This window comes from Corylus avellana, chromosome ca2, assembly GCF_901000735.1.
Source record: "Corylus avellana chromosome ca2, CavTom2PMs-1.0".
Classification (NCBI taxonomy): Eukaryota; Viridiplantae; Streptophyta; class Magnoliopsida; order Fagales; family Betulaceae; genus Corylus; species Corylus avellana.
Genome location: NC_081542.1, coordinates 212,454 through 234,926, shown reverse-complemented (window position 1 = coordinate 234,926; position 22,473 = coordinate 212,454). Strand labels below are relative to the sequence as shown.

Sequence of the window (22,473 nt, the reverse complement as noted above, 5' to 3'; positions counted from 1 at the left end):
AAAAAGCTTATTCAATGCAAAAATTTATTACACACCTAAAACTTTTTAAGAAAGATAAATTGCCAATTTGATAACCGCGATATAATTGTTAAACGGCTTGAAGAAAAAAAATTTGCTTGAAAGAACTACTGTGAGAAGATTGATAATTTGATGACGGTAGTATAAAATTAAACTTGTTTCAAATATGTACTTTTTAGTTTTTTATTTTATTTTATTTTTTGCTCGTTTTGGACCTTTGGTCATTAGCTGGTAACGGGCCCTAATAGAAAAACAAACAGAAGGACATCTGGGCAGGCTTATTTAATAACGTTAAAAGTAGGAGTCTCAACACTTACTTAAACGGTGTCGTAACTGTACACGCTTTTAAAATAGAGTCGCAACACTTATAAAACACAGTTGCATCTGGGCAAACGAGCGTTGTACTAAAGGCCTATTTAAACGGTGCGTTTTGGATAAGGAATAAAAACACATCTTACTTCGCCTTCAACCTCTCGTCTAACCTAAGAAGTCTGAAACTCTGAAAAAAAAAAAAAATCTGGTTTGTCCCTGATGTCTGATGAGTGGTTAAGGGTGATATCTATTGCCCCTAGTGAGTGATTTAGGGTGGGCAACCAAGACATATGAATGATTTTTTCTAATTTTTTGCTAGTGTCAGGAAAAATTTTGGGAGGTGAGAGAGGGTATTTGACCCCTCTCGACCCCCTTCCCTCTGCCCTTGGGTCAGGCCATATTTAATGGTTCATGGGTTTCGGCCAACTTTGGTCCATTCAAACCAGCCCAAATGGATTCTAGCCCAAAATGTTGGGTCCAATCCATCCCAATGGATTCAAGTCTCAAGCCCAACTTTTTGGGTCCAGCTGCCGCTGCCTTCCTCTATCTACCACTTCCGGCTGCCCAACTCTGACGTCTTTTCCGGCATACTTCAAAAAAAATCATAATTTTCCAAATTTTTTCCCGAACATGAGTTTGAAGGAGAATATTTGAGTATCTGAGAAATCACTCGGATCCAAGCTTTTCAACCCGATTCAACAAGTTAGAATCGGGTACTGCTTCCTGTTGCTCCACTGTCCACTGCCTCTGACCGCCCAACTCCGGCCACCGCTCCAACGACTTTTTTGGCGATCAAAAAAAAAAAATCATGTATTTTTTATGTATTGTTTTCCCTATATTTTTCTCAACCCCAATATTATACATTGAATTTGAGGGAGATGTTAGTGTATATGTGGAACTTGTCCCACATTGCTAAGGAGAGGGAGACTTACTCCCCTGTAGCCTCTATATAAGGAGGCCTCTACCGCACCATTCCACATACCTCTCCACACTTTTATTTTACATATCAATACAATGTAGTCTTCTTGTATGCTTATGCTCTTTTGATCATTTTTTTGCTTTTTTATATCTCTCAATCATTCTAACCGTCTGATGTAATATACAAGTAATTACTTTGACGAAATTAGAGAAAATTAAACTTAAAAATTTAATTTATAAAAATTAAAAACTGAATAATTAAATTGAAATCATATGAAGTATAATTGATTTTTTCCAAAATTATATTTAAGTGAGCCAAGTAAAAGCATGGCTCACTAACTTGAGCACTTCAGTCTTCAAATGTTAAAAACTGGTTCTACTGGAATTAGTTGACGAAGCCACCTGATGCATGCCTCCAGACTTGAGGGCAGGGCACTGCCTCCACCATCTGCTCATACGCTATGACTTCAACATCGGTGGGGTCCTCTGACACGCACCTAAATCTCCATTAACTTAGTGCTAGTAGGATTATTTTTGTCTATATTTTGATAAACTAATGATTAAATAATTAAATTTATCTCTTCTTATAAGTTTAAGTGTTTAAAATAATTGGTGATTTAACATGGTATCAAATCCAAAGGTCATGGGATCGAACTTTGACTTCGTCAATTCATCTTCCATTTAAATTAAATATTCCATGTGCTGAATCTCACCTATGAAAATGAAGTTTGAGAGAGTGTTAAACTAATAATTAAGTAATTAAATTTATCTCTTCCTATCAACTTAAGTTTTTAGGATAACTGGTGATTTAACATATTTAAAATTTATGTCAATATGTCCGTCCTCTAACAATCACTACAAAAAAAAAGAAAAAAAAAAAAGAAAAAAAAAGAAAGAAAGAAAAAAAAAGTCACTAATAACGTCTTTTTATTGTTCAAATGACATCATTTCTTAAGTGGTGTCTTTTGTGTGTCACAAGTCACTTAAAAACGTTTATTTTTTGGTTCAAACGACATCATTTCTAAAGTGGTGTCTTTTGTGTGTTGTTGTTCAAATGACACTATTTACGTATTAGAAGGTGTCGTTTGAATAGTAACAATGTTTAAACGATACTATTCATGTGCTAGAAGGTCTTGTTTGAACAATGTTTTGCACTCGAAATTAGCGCTTATAAGTTGGACAATCACACACTCTTTCTCAACCACACATCGACGTGTAGCATGTCTCTTTTTTAAAATGTTGTTAGTTGAGAAGGTTTTTTAATATTTTTCCCCAAATGAAAAATGTTTCTATCCTTATACACGCATTATTGCCCTTATGGAGGCCCAACTTGGAAACTTTCAACTTAACTAGGCCCAACTTGGAAAGCTCCTAGAAACTTATAACTAATTAGGCTTCATATACAGTTAGTAGCAACGGTAACATTTAGCGGCGGATATAAGAATTCGTATTAGAAGGGGTGTAACTAAAATAATAATTTTAAAATTTTTTTTGGAGGGACGGGAGAAGAAGAAGTAGGAGTTAGGGTAAAAAAAAACTAAAAAAATTAACCTTAAAAAAAAAATTCAAAAATTTTTGGAGGGGTGAGCGCCCTTTATTTCCTCCTCTGGTAGACCCTCTCCCTTGGCCTTCTCTTGGACTCGCTCCTAATTTCCTTCCTTTTTCACTTGAATAACATCCTATTCTTTTCTTTTAACAAATGTAAATGATTCAATTTTTTTTAACAAATGATAACATTAAATCCATCTCGATGAGACAGAAAAGAAGAGCAATTTGGAGAACATTAGTTGTGGAGAAGGTTCAGATTTCCTGGTTCTGGTTTTGATTTGAAGTTTGTTGGCTTATATAGGTGGTTGTATAGTTAGGCTTCTCTTTACTGTATAGTTTTGCGTTCAGGATACATAAATGTTTTCTTAAGTTTTTGGATAAGAAAGTGCATTGTAATCATTGTCAATATATGAAAGATTTATTCAGTTATCCAAAGAAAAGAAAATGAGAGCAACAAAGCAAGCTAAGCCACATAGTAAAAACAGCCCCTTGAAACTTTTAAGCGAAATTTGTTCTACTTCTTGCTTCACATCTTTTGAGTTGCAAGCACTTCTTGTAAGCCATTTGTCGTGAAGCTTTTGTAGATCCCCAGTCTCTGACAATTTTAGTATGGCAGTTGACATGTCAATCGCCAGTCGCGAGTACTCCCGTGAAAAGGCCTAATCAATTAGAAATGTAGAACATGAATTAACACTATTATCATCATCATCATCATCATATATATATATATATATAAGTTGACAACTGCTAAATAAGCAATTGCTGATAGAGATAATGACAATTTAGAAGAGATGATACTTACAAAACCCCACCCCCTTATGTTGAACTCATGACCGACAATACCAAATTCACATCTAGTGGAGAGAAAAAGCTCCATGTATGCTCGCTCGTCAACAATCGCAGCGACACCACCATTACTCGGGCCGGCCTTCAAAGCTCTCTCATAATCATTTGGCGAACCAAGAGGAACAAGTCTATTTCTATGTATGTTGAGCTCATTGGCTAGATAGTTTTCGACAAAAGAACCACGCGGGAAACCAATGGGAATATTATTGTTGTTTGTTGTCAAACTTTCGATCCCTTTGACAGGCGAAGAAAGTTTTTTGGCTATAAGAATTGATGTTAGACTTGCAGTGTAACTCGAATTGAGTATTAGAACTACAAAAAGCCATATGAAAAGCACTAAGCGACCGAGGGTGCTCACAATCTTCTTTCCTACATGCATAAAACAAGAAACAGACAATTGAGTAATTCCTATGTAGGAGGCTTTGTACATATGGGAAATAGCTAGTGAAGACTAAGAACTTTTTTACTTACTATAAAACAAAGTTGAAAAGCTAAACCTGCAAAGCGAAGCACAAAAATTAGCATTTAGGGAATTACATATGTTCTGCTTAATTTTCTAGATTCGAGGAACAATATCTTCCCTACCATGATCATTTGCTAACAATGACCGAATGGATGAAGGGAAAGATCAACCACATCATTTTTTTTTTTTTTTTTTTTTTTGAAAATAGTATTTGTAAAATCACATAATGGTGAAAAACAAATATAAGTCTTTTGTATTTTATACAAAATTGTTTGTTTAAAACAAATAAACAACTCACCATAAGATGGTGACACATTGTTTTCTAGGAGGGCTCTGGAAGTCGTCATTTGTCCTGCGCTCCAAAATCCAAACAACTACTCCCACAACAAGGAAAGATATACTTGTAACACACCACATCATTGGAGTAAATGGTCTTAGAAAGGCCCAAGCATTGGAGTTCAACTTCCAAACCGGAGCCACTACAACTAGCCCAGACTTGATATATGGCTGCGTGAAATCCACCATCTTTATTCGGTCAGTGGTAATTGTAATGTCACCAACCACAGCATCGAGTTCCTATATGGAAGAGGAAAACTAGTGACTTAGAAGTACTAAAAACCATGTTTCATAGTATGTAGAAAATTGTTGAAATTCATACTTACACCCGTTGTGATTCTGTGCAGAAGATCATAAGTTATTGGATTGCTGTGTCCATTCCCAAATGGAATAAACTTATATGGGACTAGATATGACAATTGGTCCTTTGCAGCGTTAAAAACGTCAATACAATAGCCACTATAATTATTAGAGCCTTCTATATGTGACACAAATTCACGATAACTGATTCGCTTTGGGACTCCAACTCGCAGTTGCTTTTCGTTGATTGAGTATACCCTCCCACGAGGCTTTTGAGTGATTTGCCCCGGCCAGGTTACACCATATAGTTGCTGATTTGAAGACTTGTTTAGCTGTGCATTGAGCTTTTCTGGAGGCGCTAGTGATAAGCCGGAGGAATTGGACCAATAACCAATTGTCCTGACCCCCATACCAATGACATTGATTACTTCATATGCAGGACCATTGAGGTCCCCATCTGAAGTGAAACTCATTGGGCCACTTAAACCAATCATATTAACTTGTAAAATGTTGGTACGCAACACATTCCCTCCATCAAAGATGCTCATGGCGTCAAAATGCAAGTTCCCTCCATGAAACTCAATCAAACTCGAATCATTTGAGAATGAAATATTGTTTACCCTCTGATTTAAAAATGCATCAAGTGCATGAGCAAGAAGCCAAACTGTGTCGTATGCGTATAGACCATATGTATTTGGTTTAAAAAGGCTCTCATTTGTCTTTGAAGCAGTCAATTTGCTCCATCTCGAAACAAATTTCCTCTTGAGTTCCGAATCCGGAGTGTGCATACGCAAGGTAAGAACCCCTTGAATACTATTCCATGCCACTGGAGGTAGTTCCGACTCTGTGTCAAGTACAGTAGAGAGCCAATCAGTTGCTATCCACACATATCCACTGCCCATCATCCCTTTCTTATGTGCCACATCAACTACGTCTAGACCCCAGCCAGAATATATGTGGAGGATAATAACCCGAGACTCCATCTTAGCTACCTTAGATAGTGTATCGGATATGTCATTCCGGTCTACTACTGCTTTGGGGCTCATAGGTGCTTTGTACGAGATTTTACAACGTTTTTCGGCGAGCTTGTCACCTAAAGCAGCAACCCCATTTCTGCCATGATCGTCATCAATATAGATTGCTATTACATCTTGCCATTCGTAGTAGCCTATGATTTCTGCTACAGCAGACATCTGAAAGAGGTCGCTTTGGGTTGTTCTAACAAAGAATGGGAACTGAAGTGAATTCAGGGTGGGGTCTGTTGCAGCAAAGGATAGTAGAGGCACTTGAAACTCATTTGCAATATGTGAAATTACATGGGCCATAACAGAGTGTTGGGGACCAATTATGGCAACTGTATCATTCTCTATAAACCGCAAAGCTGTTAAAGAAGAATCAAAGTGTAATCTGTATCATATTTGATCTATGAGTACTTGACAAAAAAAAACTCTGTTCAAATGGAAGGATCTACGTACCTTCAACGATTCCCGGAAATCCGTTGGATAATTTTGTATCCTGCATGGTAATTTTGAGCTTAGTTCCAATTAGAACCCCAGGATCGGAATTCACATCGTCCACAGCAGCTTCAATGGCAACTTTTGCAACTTTCCCAATAGAAGAATTGAAAGCCAAAATAGCGCCAATGTTAACAACGTCGGGTCTGGTAGAATTAGCACCAGTAGCAGTGCTAATAAAGTGCCCATTGTAGAAAATCAATACCAGAAGCCAAAACATATGCATGCTGGATTGCTCTGCAAATTAACCAAACAGTCTACTCAGAAAATTTGAAGATTAGCGGAGAAACTTCATTTACCTACACTGCAGCCTACCAAAATGCGTGTTAAAGAAAGACACAAATATTGATAGCCACACAGAAATACGCACATATATATAAACATGCATACAAGATGTATATATATATATAGGCAATACAACCATGATAGCGGTGACGACTAGGATATATAATTAGTCCAAACCACGCGTTTTGCTTAATGACCTTAGCCCAACAAGACCCAATTACGAGGAAGATTATATGACCTCGCATGAAACACGAGGAGACACGATCTACCCATTAATCTTAGAAGGTGCAGGTGTGAATGAGATTGCTTTTAAGTGGAAATTTTCAAGGAGAAAACAAAATTCATTTCTAGAAGATACAAAATCATATATATATAAACAGAAGCTTCTTAAAATTGCGAGAAGTAGCTGTCTAAAAACACGCATCGTGCCTAATGATGACCATAACCCAACAAAGACTGCACATGAAACACAAGGAAACAAGATCTACTCATTTGGTGTTCAACATTGCTTGGGTACGGAGATAGACATATACTTATATGCATACTTATACTCTTCATGACAACAACGCATTTTAAAGTTGTAATGGTCATGATTCCGTCAAAACTCTGCAGTTAAGTGTGTTTCAGTGAGAGTAATACCACAATGAGTAACCTCCTGAAAAGTCTGATTTTGATGAGCTAAAAGTGAACAATATTGTACGTCATTGGAGTGAGGTGTTACGAATCCAAAAGATGTAGGTCTCAATGAGATTACTTTCAAGTTTCAACTAGAAACTTTCAAGCAAAAACTTGGTTTGTCGAGTGGGGCTTTAAGCCCACCTCTTAATACCTCGCCTCTCTTCATCCTAAACTGCCCATCGATCTCTGTTTAACCCAACTAGCCCGACTAGCTCTCCTCTCTGATATGTGGCGCACTGGAGCTGGTGAAGTGGGTTGGACGCACATGGGGTCCACTGAACACTTTTTTTTTTTTTTTCCTACGCAATATATTTTATTTTTGAAAATTTTCTACGCAATATATGGGAAAGGAAGCTCCAAGCAATCTGAGAAAGCAAAATGTGCTACACGGTTGCTGATTTATCCGGTCAATGAGACTTACAATTGAGTATGTTTGAAATAGCTTGAGAAGTAAAGTTTTTAAAATCAAAAATAGTTTTTTAAAAAATCTTTAATTTTAAGTTTTTTTTTTTTTTTTTAAATGCGTTTTGGTTTTTTTTTTGGAATAAAAAAGTAAAAGAAGTATTTTTAGAATTTTTTTATCAAGCATGTCAACTTTTTGTATGACACGGTTTTTTATGTATTAAAAGTGCTTTTTTCCATCCTAACGTCATTTCAAACAGGCTTAATCAAGGTCATTAATCCATTTGAACTCTTCTAGTCCTTCTCTCATCCTCCCACTTTTTAAAATTGCCATTTGATGTACATGTAAACAAAGAATTAAGATTCTTTAAATTGGATCCGGCTTAGGTGCAGTAGTTCTATGTTGTTAAATGTCCCAACGGTTGGGATTAAATAGAAAAAGAAAAAATAAATAAATAAAAACAAAGGTTTAGATTTAATCAAAAAAAAACTTTAACTACAGCATATGTTGTTAAAATAATTGACAGCTCATTTTGCCTAAACATGCTTTAACACCGTCTGTCTTGCAAAACCCATTTCCTTGTACTACGTTTCAATCACAGAGAGAGAGAGAGAAGAAGACAAAGGTGAAGAGGGGAAAGAAGGTAAAGGAATTTCATTTTGTTTTTTAAAAAAATTTGTTTTCTCTCATTCGGTTGTGATGGGTGTTGATTTGGTGATGAATTGAGAATGAATTTTGAAGCGTGAGAGCATGGGTTTAGAGAGAGAAAGGATCGGATGAGATTTAAGAGAGAAAGATGGGTTAAGAGTTGGAGAAGATTGAGGGAGGAGAGAGTGGCTGGCGACTCCAGCCATTGTCTGCACCGCCTTGATTAGCGGTGGGTGGGAGGTTTCAGAGGGCTGATATGAGGGAAAGGGGGAGAAAAGAGGGGAGGTGGTAAGAGAGAAGTCTCTCGGGCTAATGAGCACCATCCCTCCGGCAATCTCTGGATAGAGATTAATTTGAAAATGGCAATCCAAAACTTGTCCTACATGATAAATTTTGAAAGAAATAGAAGATCGGTAAAAATACTCAATTTTGAGAAGCTCGGGAGAAGAAGGTTAGAGGAGATATCGGCCTTGTTTGTTAAACCCCACCCCATTCCCCCACATTCTACCACACTATTCACTTTATTTAAAAAAAAAAAAAAAAATGTTCTTACTTTTATATCAAATCATTCACTTTTATACCACATCATTTACTTTTTATTACTATTTAAATAAAAAAAATTACTACAAAACAAAATTTTTCCACTTTTCGATACCACTTTTTCATTTTTTCCATATCAATAATTATTTTCTCTTTTAATTTTTTTTTAAAGATGAATAGTGCCATGGGGTGTTGTTGTTTAACAAGCACCCCCATCAACCCCGAATTGGATGGCGTCAAAGTCAAAGTTAGCTTTAGAAGATTTTAATGAAAATAAAACAACACAGTTTGCTTATAAATTGTTTTGATTAATTCTCAGCCTTTTGTTTTTTATTTTTTCTATTTAATCCCAACTATCGGAAGATTTAACAGCATAGGTGCGGTAGTTTTTTTGAAGTACCACACCTAAGCCGGATCCCTTTAAAGTCACGCTATTTGAATTTTAATAAATTTGTGTAGTCTAGAATGAAGGGATGTGAGATGGATCGGGATCCCAGCAATAGTTGGGAAATTTCCCCTCAGTTTTTTTTTTTTGAAATCCTAGCCCTTGAATCTTATCCAAGGATTAATAAGCCGCCACCTGTTCCACTAACTAAAAATTAATATTTTATTATTTAATTTTTAAAAAAATATATAAAACAAAATAATAAAAAATTAAAAAATATATTAAAAAAATATGGGGTGTTGTGGGAAACGGAGACACAGGTGGCTATGGGGAGGGTGGTGTAGGATACGCCGCAAACCACGTCGTAGCGGGTGGAGGCAGGGAGGGAGGAGATTAGAGTATGAGAGATTTGGGAGAGGAGTGAGGGATAGGAGACGATGAGGCGGAGGTCGATGTAGATGGGAGAGGAGATGCCGGACTTGAGCTTGAAGTTACCGAACTTCACGGCCGATATCTCGTGGAGCTGGAGGATCAGGGACTCCATCGACGGCGAGGTTGTCATTCTCTAGGGATTGCCTCTGTGCACTGTGTGCATTTGTGCGTTTGTGCGTCTTGTGAGTGAGGGTTTCACTGGGTTTTTAGAGGATTTTCCCCACGGCCCTTGGGGGTGGATTGGCCACCCCCAAGGGCCAAACCCATTTTAAGAAAGTGAAGAAGAAAGTGATTTCGAGGATGATGAAGAGAGAACAGAGTTGGAGGAAAATGAAGAACTGTAGAGAGGGTCATGGCTATGGAAGCACAAACTTCCAATTCGGAGAACAAAACGAAAAACATGAATTTGACAGAGGTGAATGCTAAAGAACGAAAGTTGGAATCTGGGTTTTGGAGATGTAGAACTTTTTTCTGAATCTAATTTCTTAAGGCTATTCTCTCTCGTGTTCTTTCTTTCTTGCAGAGCTTTGTCTCGCCCTTTCTCTCTTTGTTCTGTGTAAACACTCTCAAAAAGAAGAAAGATCGAGTAGAAAGCAGAAGAATGAAGAATATGTGGAAAAGAAGGGTGATGACTGGTGAGATTTGTGAAGGGGATGTGCTCTATTTATAGAAAACCAGCCACATCTACCAGTCTCCTATACTATTCCATCTACTAGTCTCCACTACTATTCCATCTAATAATCTCTTCTACTCTTCCATTTATTAATCTCCTATTCTATTCCATCTACCAATCTCCACTACTATTCCATTTGTTAGTTTTTCTTGGTTTAATTCAGTTCCAAAATGCAGAGGTTATTGTCCATGAGCTCAAACACTGATATAGAATACTCAGAATCAAATCTCCACCGTTCATAATGTGGATTCATGTGTCATGAACCTCCCTGCAAAGTACTCTGCAGGCCCTGTCCCGACAGGCCTTCCCCGTGTCCGGATAGCAGCTCCAGAAACTCAATTTCTGCTCCGTAAGGCCCTGTCCGAACAGCCCATTAACCTGTCCGAACGCCCCGTACCTATTATGCCCAAAAACATGTTTTTAGTGGGCCCAGGTCTAGGGTTTGATGTACTGATATGTATACATCCTTATAGACTTGGAGATGTACGAATTTTGACCACAGAGAGTTCGTGAGAGGCTGTGCTTAGAGAAAATTATTGTGAGCATTGTTGTTCCTCTTAGAGGATCTTTGTTAGTTGATTGTGAGCGTTATTGAGAAGTCCATCGAAAAGGTTCGATAAAGGAGAATCATTTGTTAAGCGTTTTTCACCATCTACCAGTCTTCTTCTACTACCAATTTCCATATAATATCCATATAACACCATAAATTCCTCAATTATTATCATTGCCTAATATATTTCATAAGAAAATATTTATTGGGTGCTACAATTACAATAAATGCTAGAATCAAATCCCCTAATTATACCATATATAGAAATATATTCTAACAGCCCCCCTCAAACTCAAGGTGAAAGATTGTGGAAGCTTGAGTTTGATCTTTTCCTTTGACTATTGTTGACCATAGTAAGTGGAGGTGGCCGGTGAGGATAATAAAAAATGCGCCTTAAATAACAGTAGGCCAACTATGGGCCAAAATGAAATCCAACTTTGGACTGAAATGGGCATATGTTTTAAACAATACCATAAAGACCGAACAAAAATAGACCAACTATAAGCCAGAGATAAAAACCAACTGTAGGCTAAAATTAGCTTAAATTTTAAACAATACCACAAATGCCAAATAAATTGAGCCAACAAAGAGCCTAAATATAAATCAAATCCCTTAATTAAATCCTATCTAAGAATATATTCTAACACTTGCGGGGCTTAGGAACTTCAAAATAGGTCTTTGGAACAACAAAACTCTAGTCTTACTCTTAAACCATTCATTGGCAACCTTGGAAACCTTGGAAATATTGCAAAGAGGTTAGGATAAGGTTTAGGATGCATATATAAGGTCTAAGAGTTGTCTGAGGCTTGCAAAACCCTGAAAATCGCATGATCACTTGAAATGTTCGAAGTTGAAAAAGAGGGGTTTGAACCTTAGGGTTTTCTAGACCCCAAGATCGAAGCTGGGGGCTAGGGTTCGATCCTCCCCAAAGAGGTTCGATTCTCCAGGCCAGAAACTAGCCTTGAGGTCCTCCCTAGTCCAAACTCCATCTCGAACAAGCCCAACCAAAGCTAAGATCTAAATTACTCAGTCTCTTAACTATAGTTTAGATCAATGTGTTACACTATGTTTTAGTATTCTTAGAGAAAGTTCTTTAATCATAGAGCATTCATGCTAATTCTCTCTCAGAGTTCTTTTAGTTAAACCACACAACCATGTTTTTTACATAAAACTTTCAGCCATAAGAGTTCTTGGATTGCAAAAGGAAGCTCATATAGAAGATTTGTTCAAAGGTTTTAGAGCTACTACGGTACAAAAACAGATCATTTGTTTGGTACAAGTGGGGTATTTATTACAAAGGTTTTGTAAATTTATCCTGCTTGTAATTGAATTCTTTTATAGTGAATGAGTTTTCTAAGTTTGGCTGCTCTGAAGTAGTTTTATTTTTGAAAAGTTCTTCAAAAATTTTCCACTCCTTCACCAATATTGTTTTAATGCTTTGCTTGATTTTAGTATTCATATCTATGGTGTTTGAATTTAATAACTTTGTCAATCTTTATTATTGTAAAGATTGAGATATTCATTGTTTAGCATCTTGGGGTCTAAACTAGTGTTTTTCAAACAATATTATATCCAAATGATTAGGGGTATTAATACGGTTACGGTTAGCGGTTATTGGCAATAACCACTAACCGTAACCGCCTTAGCGGTTAGTAAATTTCACTAACCGCAACCGCTAACCGCCTAGTGGTTAGCAGTTAGCTACTAGCCGCCGGTTAGTAGTTAGTGAAATAGGTAACTGCCGGCTAACCGCATTTTCAAAATTGGGCTTTTTTTTGTTGGCCTTTTTGGGCTTTTTTACTACTGCAGTATTTTTTATCCTCATTTCTTTTTCTTTTTTTTGTATTTTTAGTGTCTTCTTAGGCCCAATTTTTATAAAAAGAGTCCGTATTGAAAAATCAAAAATATTTGACCCCAAATTTACATTTACTTGTACTTTAAAAAAAAATCCTTAAATATTAAATCATAACCGGTTAACTTAAAAAAAAAAAAAATCAACACAACATATAAAAAAAGTTCAAATAAAACATATGATATATATGATTATATGTCATATTATATATAATTATATGTATTATTTGTTATTATATAATCATATGATTTAATAATCAATTCATCAAGTGATATAATCATATCAATTATAGTGATAATATTACTAAAATTAGAATGATAATACATTAATACTTCAATTGTGTTTATAAGTAACACATTGTTTAATCCAATGTCAATTACTTAATTTGATATTATACGAATTACATTATCATTGTACATTAATAATATGATTAACTTAAATAAAATATTTGAATTGTCATTGAATCATATGATTAAGTATTGATATTATACATTTATATTATTCATATGCATATATGTATAATTATAATTTATAACATATATAGACTTATAAGTTTATAACATACATTGGAACTAAGTCTCTAGGTACTTAATTGTTGTATTAGTATGAATTGGTATACTTATGACTTATGTCATATTATATATGTATAATTTGTTATTATATAATCATATAAATTAGAATGATAATACATTAATACTTCAATTGTGGTTTAATTTGATATTATACGAATCACATTATCATTGTACATTAATAATATGATTAACTTGAATAAAATATTTAAATTGTCATTCAATCATATGATTAAGTCTTGATCTTATATATTTATATTATTCATATGCATATATGTGTAATTATAATTTATAACATATATACACTTATAAGTTTATAACATACATTAGAACTAAGCCTCTAGATACTTAATTGTTGTATTAGTATGAATTGGTATACTTATGAGTTATGTCATATTATATATATATAATTTGTTATTATATAATCAAATGATTTAATGATCAATTGAGCATATGATATAATCATATAAATTATAGTGATAATATATTAATACTCAAATTGTGATTTAATTATCTAAAAAAAAAAAAAATTGTGATTTAATGATCAAGTGATTATGTTATATGTATAAATATTATTATAATTATAATTCTAAAAATATATTATATAAAAATGAGGTTAGCGGTTACGGTTAGTAAACCCAATAACCTTAACCACAAATCGCTAGGCGGTTATAGCGGTTAGGCGGTTAGCGGTTAATACGGTTAAGTGGTTATGCGATTAGCGGTTATAACGATTAGCGGTTAAAACCGCCGGCATTGACATCCCTACAAATGATATGGATTGATCCAATCCAATGTGCCAAATTCACAAAGAAGATGATTACTAGCAGAAAATGAAGAGTAGCAACATATCTTCTCAAACTTAAAGCTTAATTCATTTGTCAAGTAAGACAAAATAGAATCGAAAATAGAAAAGTTATCTAATAAGGAGAGTTATCTTATATCAAATAAACTCTTATTTGTTACACATAAATATTAACTATATTTGTGCTATCAAATATAAATATAAATCAAAAGACTCATATATAAATTAATTTGCATTTAGAATTGAGATGATTGACTTGATTCGTGTGATTTATTCGAATTCTCTCCACCACATGTTATGATTCTTTCCAATGATGATAGGAAAGGCTTGGAAGGCATTTGTAAGCATTCAACTTCTCCTTCAAGCATTTGTATGACTTTGTTCATTGAAGGGCGATCATTAGGCTTCATTTGTATACACCATAACGCAACAATGATCATCTTCTTGCCTATTTTCTTTTCCTCCACTGTGGCGTCTTCCATTTCTATGTCGTTTTTGTCGTTCAACTGGTCGTAAACCCAAGTAGGGAAGTATATTTGGCTTGAGTGTTCTGCAAATGCATTTAAGTTCTTTCTTCTACTAGCCATTTCCATTAGTAACATTCCAAAACTATAAACATCAGCTTTGTATGAGACGCCTCCAATGTTTTTGTAGAACAACTCAGGAGCCATGTATCCTAATGTCCCTCTTGCCGCAGTCAAAGAAACAATGCTGTCATTTACTGAATACAATTTTGCTAGGCCAAAATCACATACCTTGGGAGTAAAATTATCATCAAGAAGAATGTTATGAGGCTTAATGTCAAAATGTAAAATCCGCATGTCACATCCTTGATGTAGGTATTCAATCCCACGAGCCACTCCTAAAGCTATATCATACATTTTATCATAGCTTAGGAGAGTACTTACTTCTGGCAACAATATGTATTTATTCAAGGAACCATTAGACATGAACTCATATACAAGAGTCCGTTTTGACCCTTCAACGCAAAAACCAATGAGTTGCACTACATTAATATGGTGAATCCTTCCAATGGTTGCAACTTCGCTGATAAAATCTTGTCCGTTAGTTTTGGACTTACCTAATATCTTTATAGCCACAAAACCACCACTTCGAAGGGTTCCTTTAAATACAGTGCCATAGCCTCCTTCACCTAATTTGTCCTTGAAACTTTTAGTCATCTTCCTAATTTCGGAATAAGAGTACCTTATTGGAATAAGATTATTGTGGCTTTGCAAAAATTCTTCCACACCGTCATACATTGATAAATGCCTCTTACGCCATTTATATATCAAAAACACAATCACGCATGGAGTCCCAAATCCAATCTTTGCTACGAGGTATGGTCCTATACAGGAAAATCACCAAAATAAAATATAAGAAAACAAAAATGTTGTTGCTAGCATTTCTTTTTAAGTAAATGTATATTTACCCTTTTTAACTACCAATAAATTTACACTATCCCCCAATTTACCATTGGGATTGCAATGTGCCCTTCCGCACCCAAAATGACAAATATAATCATGGTAAAAATAAAAAGAAGAATTTATTTCTATTTTTATTTTTATTTTTTTAAAAAAAAAAAAGACAAAAGAATTTAGGAAAAACAGAATGATTATTTTTTTCCTTCATTTTTTCTTTTTTTTTTTTCGAAATTTTTTTTTATCAGGGGATTTTTAACAGCGAAAGGGAGGCATTGCAACCTTGATAAATTGAGGGGACATTGCAAGAGTAAGGGAGACATTAGACATTTGTTAGTAATTTAAAGGAGGTAGATGGAGTTTTCCTTTCTATATATATAAACATGCGATTTAAAATTACTCCCTCACTATTTAAATTTTAAATTTTGTTGCTTGAGTTTTTGCAAATTCTCTCCACCTTTAATGCCACATCATCATTTTTGCCAAATTACCTTAAAATAATATTTATTTAATAGAATCTGGTTTTTTTTTAACCTTTAAAAACTCTCAAAAAAAATTATTTCTCAGTTTGGGTGTGGGGTGGTTGTTGGAGGGTTGGTACTTGCCGTGGCGCCATCTCGGGGTAGCTCCGGCCACCGCAAGTCAGATGATAGGGAAACCGGTGGTGGTGGAGGCAGAAAGCTAATACAAGGTAACAATGTCCTCTTTGGTTGCTCCGATTTGGGGGTTTTTGATTTAGGGTTTGAATTTTGTGGGTTAAATTTATGGGATTATGGTGCTTTGGTTTGTGCTTTGATGGTTGATTGAGGAGTTGTTGATGGAGGTTTGGGTGGGTTGGCCGATCGGGAGAAGTTTTTGGTCAAGAACTCTGAGATTCTTCGTTTGTGACAAGAGCTTTAGGATTTGGAGTTGGGAAATATGGGAATGGTCGAGAAGATCCGGCAGCTTCAAGATGTAACTAGTTTCAGCAAACCACCCCTGCCCGCAGGCCAACCCCCACCGCTGGGCCCGCTGGGGTGTCTTAGTACTACTGTCTATTCATATTTCTTAATTATCTTAATTTATAGACAGTAAAAAAATTATTTTAAGGTAATTTGGCAAAATGCTGATGTGGCATTAACCATCCATCTGAAAATTGGACGGAAAACAAACGGGACCTATTTCGAATTTGTGAAAACTGAAACAGTAAAAATTGAAAATTAAAAAGTGAATGAGCGATTTAAAATCGCCTGTTTACTTAGAGAATATTTTTCATACATTTACCTTTCTTTTTATTACAGCTCAACTAATTGCCTTCCAAATTCCCATTAATTAAGCACTATATTTGTTATCATTTTTTATTGAAAGTTCATTGACGTTTTCATCTTATCTGCATTTTATTTCATTTTAATTCATGCTTCACAACATCGAATTATCTACTGAAAAGCTAGGAAAAAAAATTAGAGAAGATCAAAAGAGAGAGGTTCTTACCGCCGAAGTAGATCATGTTCACCAATAGGCTGCTAAAAAATTCTGCAAGAAACATAAAAAAAAAAAAAAAAACTTAAATACTTGGAAAAAGGAAAATGTTAGGTGCTCTCTTGATCCTCATAGTCCTACATGGATATTAATTATTTTATAAATACCAAGTGATAGAAATAAGAGCAACTTTTTTTTTTTTTTTTTTTTTAGAAAATAATATTCATCTAAGACTAGCAGAACACTAAAAAAACACCAAAATTACAAGACCAAATAAAACTAGTGGGTAAACAACTTTCCCCTTCGATCATGTCTAAGAAGAAATATAAACAAATTTATAAACCTCTGGACTTAATTTATATGGTTGGCCTTGAAATTGGGTTGATCTCAAGGGAAATAGACCGGATGGGCAACTAAAGCCCCTAAACGAGCACTTAGCATTTAGCAATAAAGAGAGGAAACTAATTTTGTTTTCCTCATTGTTTTTGAGATCTAAATTATTGTAAAATAAATTAATTGAATAAGAGCACGTACAATGTAATCCTTAAAGTTTTAACTTCTTGTTGTGGACGTCGGTCATAAACCGAATCACGTAAATCTTATATGTATTCTCTTTTATTAATTTCTGCTATGAAAGTTTGAGATATTCAACTGCAATGCCCACGCACATGGTTATTCCTTTAGTATTTGTGTCATCATCAGCCATAACTCGATCATCGATCCGATTCTAATTCATTGTGCTATTTTGTATTATCCTTGAAACAAATTTTTGAGCCAGAAACCTCACCTGAGTAATGTCCACCATATGCTACGTAAGGAATGTTAAATTTTTCTCCTGCTTTCACAAAGAAAAGATTAATATATATCAGTGTACGTTTGGAACTTTTAGTTGCAACTTAGACCTAGCTAATTTCCTTCCTAAACCCTAGTAATTAATTAAGCAAAATATTTGTTGCCTTTTTCATTTAAATTTTATCAATATTTCATCTTGTCGATCTCCACCATATAATTATTGCATGCTTCATATAGTCATAATTAAGAAATGAGCTGCTAAAAAAAATGAAAAAAATATCAACGGACAGATAGGTTCTTACTCATCTTCAACGGTACTAGATTGTTGAAAACAGCTGCAGGAACTAGAAAAAAGATAAAAACTTATTAAAATTAATTGAAAATGTGACTTAAATAAATTTTAAAAGTTTGAGAGCAGCCATTGGCCAAGCACGTACATGGTAATTCTTCTACTTGTATACCTCAAACGTGTACAACTTTATGATCATATATATATATATATAAACCTAGCTAGCTAGCTAGCTCACCTTTGGCACATGTCCGAAGTAGATTAGCAAAGAATCCAGTGTCTGCAATTAAAGAAAAAAGAGAATAAAATCAGAGTTTTTGGAAAGTTGGAATATTGAAGAATCAAGTCATTATATATATATATATATATATATATATATATATATGTAAAAGGAGATATTTCAATATCTCAGAAGAATTAAACTGAAGAATCTAGTGTTGCATTCCTTATATACTCACCAGGACGTAGTGGACGGCGGCACTGAACCCCAGGGTATTTGGCGCCTTCATTGATGTGGCAATCACCATCACGGAAGTCATCACAAGTAGCTTGGAACCATGAAAGCGTAAAGCCAGAGACCATTGCATCGTAGAAGTCAGTACATTGAAAATATCGAACACTAAAATTATTTGGCCAAATTGGCTCCCACGATGTTGCCTCCAGAGTCTTGTGATATATTTCGCACGACGACTCCAAATCCAATACGGTTATCCCCTTAACTATAACATATATGTACATCTTGCTATTGGAATATTGTAATAAAGAAGAGTTGGAAAAAAACAATTCATTCTTAAGGCAACTAGAAATGTCCAAATAAGATGGAGAATTCACTTGTTTTTCGCACTTCACGAAAACCATATTCTTATCCGGATCGGGAAAGTTCCTAAAGCAAATAAGATTCTCAGTTTCACACGAATCACAAGAGACATATGTGGTTGGATAACTCAGGGTATATGGATCCCTTGGACTGAATTGACTTTCGTCTAGAGAATTATTAGGCATGAAGGAGTTAGTATTGTTTGTAATACCTGGGTCTACAATTCGGATTATGTAGTTGTTGTAATCGATTTCCCGTACGTAGTATATTCCACCATACAAACTTAACACTGTTTGATTCTTCTGACATGACAGCGTATACCCTGGGGCGCCGCAGTCTTCTGAATCTCCTTCTAATACAAACGGATAGCTTATAAAACTAATATTGCCGCAGGAAGAAGGGGGGCAGCCTTGACCATCCTCAGCACTGCAAGTTTGATGGAGTACTAAGACAAGAACAAAAATTACGACCATGAGTCGGGCACCGGCAGCACGGAAGAGCATTAATTGTCTTGCCATTGAGAGAGAGAGAGAGACAGAGACAGAGAGAGAGAGAGGATAATGAGAAAGGGATAGATAGCTTTCACACAATCCACAGCTATATATAGAGAGTATATAGACAAAGTAAATAGTGTAGATTTATGATAAGAGTATAAGAGGATTAATGCTCACCTTATTCTTTTTAGCTGATCGATGTGACAGTAAATTTATGGGTAGAATTAGAAATTTTAGTATGGGGACAAAACTAAAAGTAATAGTTGAGGGGGAAGAAAATTAATTTATGACGGTATACCTCATAAAACAAAATTGTTAGGAGATGTTTTTAAATTTTTGGGTTCGGGGGTTTTGTGTTAGCTAGGTTCGTCGCTCTGCAGTGCCCATCAGTCCTTATTTAAAAAAATAATAATTCAAAGGTTGATAAACACTCCATATATATCAACTCAGGAAAATAAAGTTATAATAATTTATAATTAATAATAATAATAATAATAATAATAATAAGTGAGAAGTTCTAGTGGCCGGCCATCACCACATAGTCCAAGTCGTCCATGAGAAGTTCTTAGTTCACCCAAAATTTACTTGTGACTTGAACAAGCTAGGAGAGATGTAATGATGATCACCGGATAAAGCTGATGATCGAACTAGCAAGCATATCTATGCTATTTAAGAGGCTAATTACGGACCATTCCTGAGAGCACAGCTAAACTAGAGATGGATATTTGCTTAGAAATATTGGTAATCTCATACTTGCTCTTGTTTGTGGCTTTTGGAGAAGGCCAAAATGTGTGTGCTAAATCACGGTGTGAACGCCAGGGCCCAGCCATCCAATTTCCCTTCCGAGTTAATAGCCAGCCAGACGACTGTGGGTATCTTGGGTTTAATCTCTCATGCACTGATACAAATCAGACGGTGCTCGAGCTGCCGATTTCAGTGAAGCTCTTTGTCGAAGAGATTAACTACACGTCTCAAGAAATTCATTTATCTGATCCAGATAACTGCTTCCCAAGCCATCTTCGACAACTCAATTTTTCTTCCTCGTCTTTCCAAATAATTGAAGACCATCACCTTAGTGACTATGCCTTATTCAATTGTTCAGAAGAGATGGGTTACTATCGGATCTCTTGTCTTAGTGACCCTACTTATACCAACTACCATGTTTATTCGGTCGAATATGATAGGGGCATCGCTAATGTGTCCATATCTTGTAAAAAGATGTATAATCTTCTATCAATTCCAGATCCCAGAATTTTCAGTGACAAAAATATTCTTAAATTGAGGTGGTCCGGGGCAGTATGCAGACAATGTCAATTAAAAGGCATGAAATGCGGAATCAAGAGGAATAAAAGCACCGAGTGCTTCCCCAAAGACAAAGGTATAGTCTTCTGTCCAATTTCCACCTTTATAGTCTTTTTGAAATTGCGTTAAGAAATAAAAAAAGCTTTTGTTTAAAGAAAAAGTGCTTCTCTCTCTTTTTTTTTCTTTTTTTTTTTCTCTTTTCTTACGGAACAAACTCATTTTTTCTTAGCACGGTTTTTTATATATTAAAAAAACTTTTTAAATTCTTTAACACAATTCAAAACCGTCACTTAGTACTCTTAGAAGCTTACAATTACTTGAACTCAAGGTCTAAATTCAATATATAACTTAGCTATTAGCAAGAAACCCTTAGGTGAACAATTTTTATTTTATTGTAATGTACAATAAGAAGCTAACTGTGTTAAATCTTTAACAGGTGCATTAATATCAAAGTTAAAGATCACTGGTAAGTTGTCTTAGCCATTCAAAATTCTTTTTATTGTGGAAATATAAACTTTTGACTCATAAATGTTTATATATTATGCAGGCATTATCTTAGGTCCATTTGTATTACTACTAGCTATCTTTGCTCTCTACCGTTTCTATACTTATGATAAGGTAGAAAAAGAGCATCAAGCAAAAATTGAAAAGTTTTTGGAAGATTATAGAAATTTCAAACCCACGAGATACTTGTATGCCGATATTAAAAGGATTACAAATCAATTTATTGAAAAGTTAGGTGAAGGAGCATATGGAACAGTATTCAAAGGAAGACTTTCTAATGAAATTTATGTTGCAGTGAAGATCCTCAACACTTTTAAGGGAAATGGAGAAGAATTCATAACTGAAGTAGGAACAATGGGTAAGATCCATCATGTTAATGTGGTTCGCTTGGTTGGCTTCTGCGCTGATGGATTTAGACGAGCTCTAGTTTATGAGTTCTTGCCAAATGATTCTCTAGAGAAGCTCACATCTTCAACGGCCACCAAGAACTGTGTCCTTAATTGGGATAAGTTTCAAGATATTGCTCTTGGCATAGCAAAAGGAATTGAATATCTTCACCAAGGATGTGACCAACGAATCCTCCATTTCGATATTAAACCTCACAATGTTTTGCTAGACCAGAACTTCAATCCAAAAATATCTGATTTTGGTCTTGCCAAGTTGTGTTCAAAGGATCAAAGTGCAGTGTCCATGACCACAGCTAGGGGGACTTTGGGTTATATTGCACCTGAAGTGTTCTCTAGAAATTTTGGAAATGTGTCTTCTAAAGCAGATGTTTATAGCTTTGGAATATTATTACTTGAAATAGTTGGAGGGAGGAAAATTGTTGATGCTACAATTGGGAACACTAGCCAAGTATACTTTCCAGAAATGATCTACAATCTCTTAGAACAAAAAGGAGACATACGAATCTTTGTTGAGAATGATGGGGATGCTGAAATTGCAAAGAAACTTTCAATCGTGGGACTCTGGTGCATCCAATGGCACCCAATGGATCGTCCTTCCATAAAAAATGTGGTTCAAATGTTGGAAGGAGAAGGAGATAAACTAATTATGCCTCCTAATCCCTTTGCCTCAACAGGCCCCTAAAAATTAATGAAAATATGCCTACAAAACATCTAAACTATGGGTTTAGGTCATCTTTGAATTACAATAAGTGTATGTAAACTTGGTGTATGTGATAATTATATAGGTTGCAGTGATCTTGTATCTTATTAATCTTGTAGTCAATGTTGGGACTTCAAGTTTTTTCTTGTATCTTATTAATCTTGTAGTCAATGTTGGGACTTCAAGTTTTTTCTTGTATCAGTGTATAATAAAA

General features: G+C 35.1%; 3 protein-coding genes across 3 annotated transcripts; 1 reads left to right on the top strand and 2 right to left on the bottom strand.

Moving 5' to 3' along the window:
* Positions 1 to 3,218: 3,218 nt before the first annotated feature.
* LOC132172902 (glutamate receptor 3.6-like) lies at positions 3,219 to 9,756 on the bottom strand. Its single transcript, XM_059584464.1, has 8 exons — positions 9,553 to 9,756; positions 8,590 to 8,648; positions 6,217 to 6,428; positions 4,768 to 6,122; positions 4,404 to 4,681; positions 4,114 to 4,139; positions 3,599 to 4,011; positions 3,219 to 3,455 (listed from the first exon to the last, which is right to left on the bottom strand). The coding sequence occupies exons 1-8, from the start codon at positions 9,754 to 9,756 to the stop codon at positions 3,219 to 3,221; spliced, it is 2,784 nt and encodes a 927-aa protein (XP_059440447.1).
* A 4,555-nt stretch (positions 9,757 to 14,311) lies between these two features.
* On the bottom strand, positions 14,312 to 18,773 carry LOC132172900 (rust resistance kinase Lr10-like). The gene is made up of 4 exons (XM_059584459.1): positions 18,494 to 18,773; positions 18,274 to 18,315; positions 18,049 to 18,090; positions 14,312 to 15,423 (listed from the first exon to the last, which is right to left on the bottom strand). Exons 1-4 carry the CDS (start codon positions 18,771 to 18,773, stop codon positions 14,312 to 14,314), a joined length of 1,476 nt encoding a protein of 491 aa, XP_059440442.1.
* Positions 18,774 to 20,063: 1,290 nt separating this feature from the next.
* Positions 20,064 to 22,241, top strand: LOC132172895 (rust resistance kinase Lr10-like). Its single transcript, XM_059584454.1, has 2 exons — positions 20,064 to 20,724; positions 21,196 to 22,241. The coding sequence occupies exons 1-2, from the start codon at positions 20,064 to 20,066 to the stop codon at positions 22,239 to 22,241; spliced, it is 1,707 nt and encodes a 568-aa protein (XP_059440437.1).
* The last annotated feature ends 232 nt before the right edge of the window (positions 22,242 to 22,473 follow it).

Coding starts and splice junctions, on each gene's coding strand:
- LOC132172902 (XM_059584464.1), bottom strand. CDS start 9,756: ATGACAACCTCGCCGTCGATGGAGTCCCTGATCCTCCAGCTCCACGAG. Junction 4,682..4,767: donor TGCACAGAATCACAACGGGT/GTAAGTATGAAT, acceptor TCTTCCATATAG/GAACTCGATGCTGTGGTTGG. Junction 4,140..4,403: donor CAATGTGTCACCATCTTATG/GTGAGTTGTTTA, acceptor TTCGCTTTGCAG/GTTTAGCTTTTCAACTTTGT.
- LOC132172895 (XM_059584454.1), top strand. CDS start 20,064: ATGGATATTTGCTTAGAAATATTGGTAATCTCATACTTGCTCTTGTTT. Junction 20,725..21,195: donor GTGCTTCCCCAAAGACAAAG/GTATAGTCTTCT, acceptor TATATTATGCAG/GCATTATCTTAGGTCCATTT.
- LOC132172900 (XM_059584459.1), bottom strand. CDS start 18,773: ATGTACATATATGTTATAGTTAAGGGGATAACCGTATTGGATTTGGAG. Junction 18,316..18,493: donor CCGCCGTCCACTACGTCCTG/GTGAGTATATAA, acceptor CTTTAATTGCAG/ACACTGGATTCTTTGCTAAT. Junction 15,424..18,048: donor TCTAGTACCGTTGAAGATGA/GTAAGAACCTAT, acceptor TTTCCTGTATAG/GACCATACCTCGTAGCAAAG.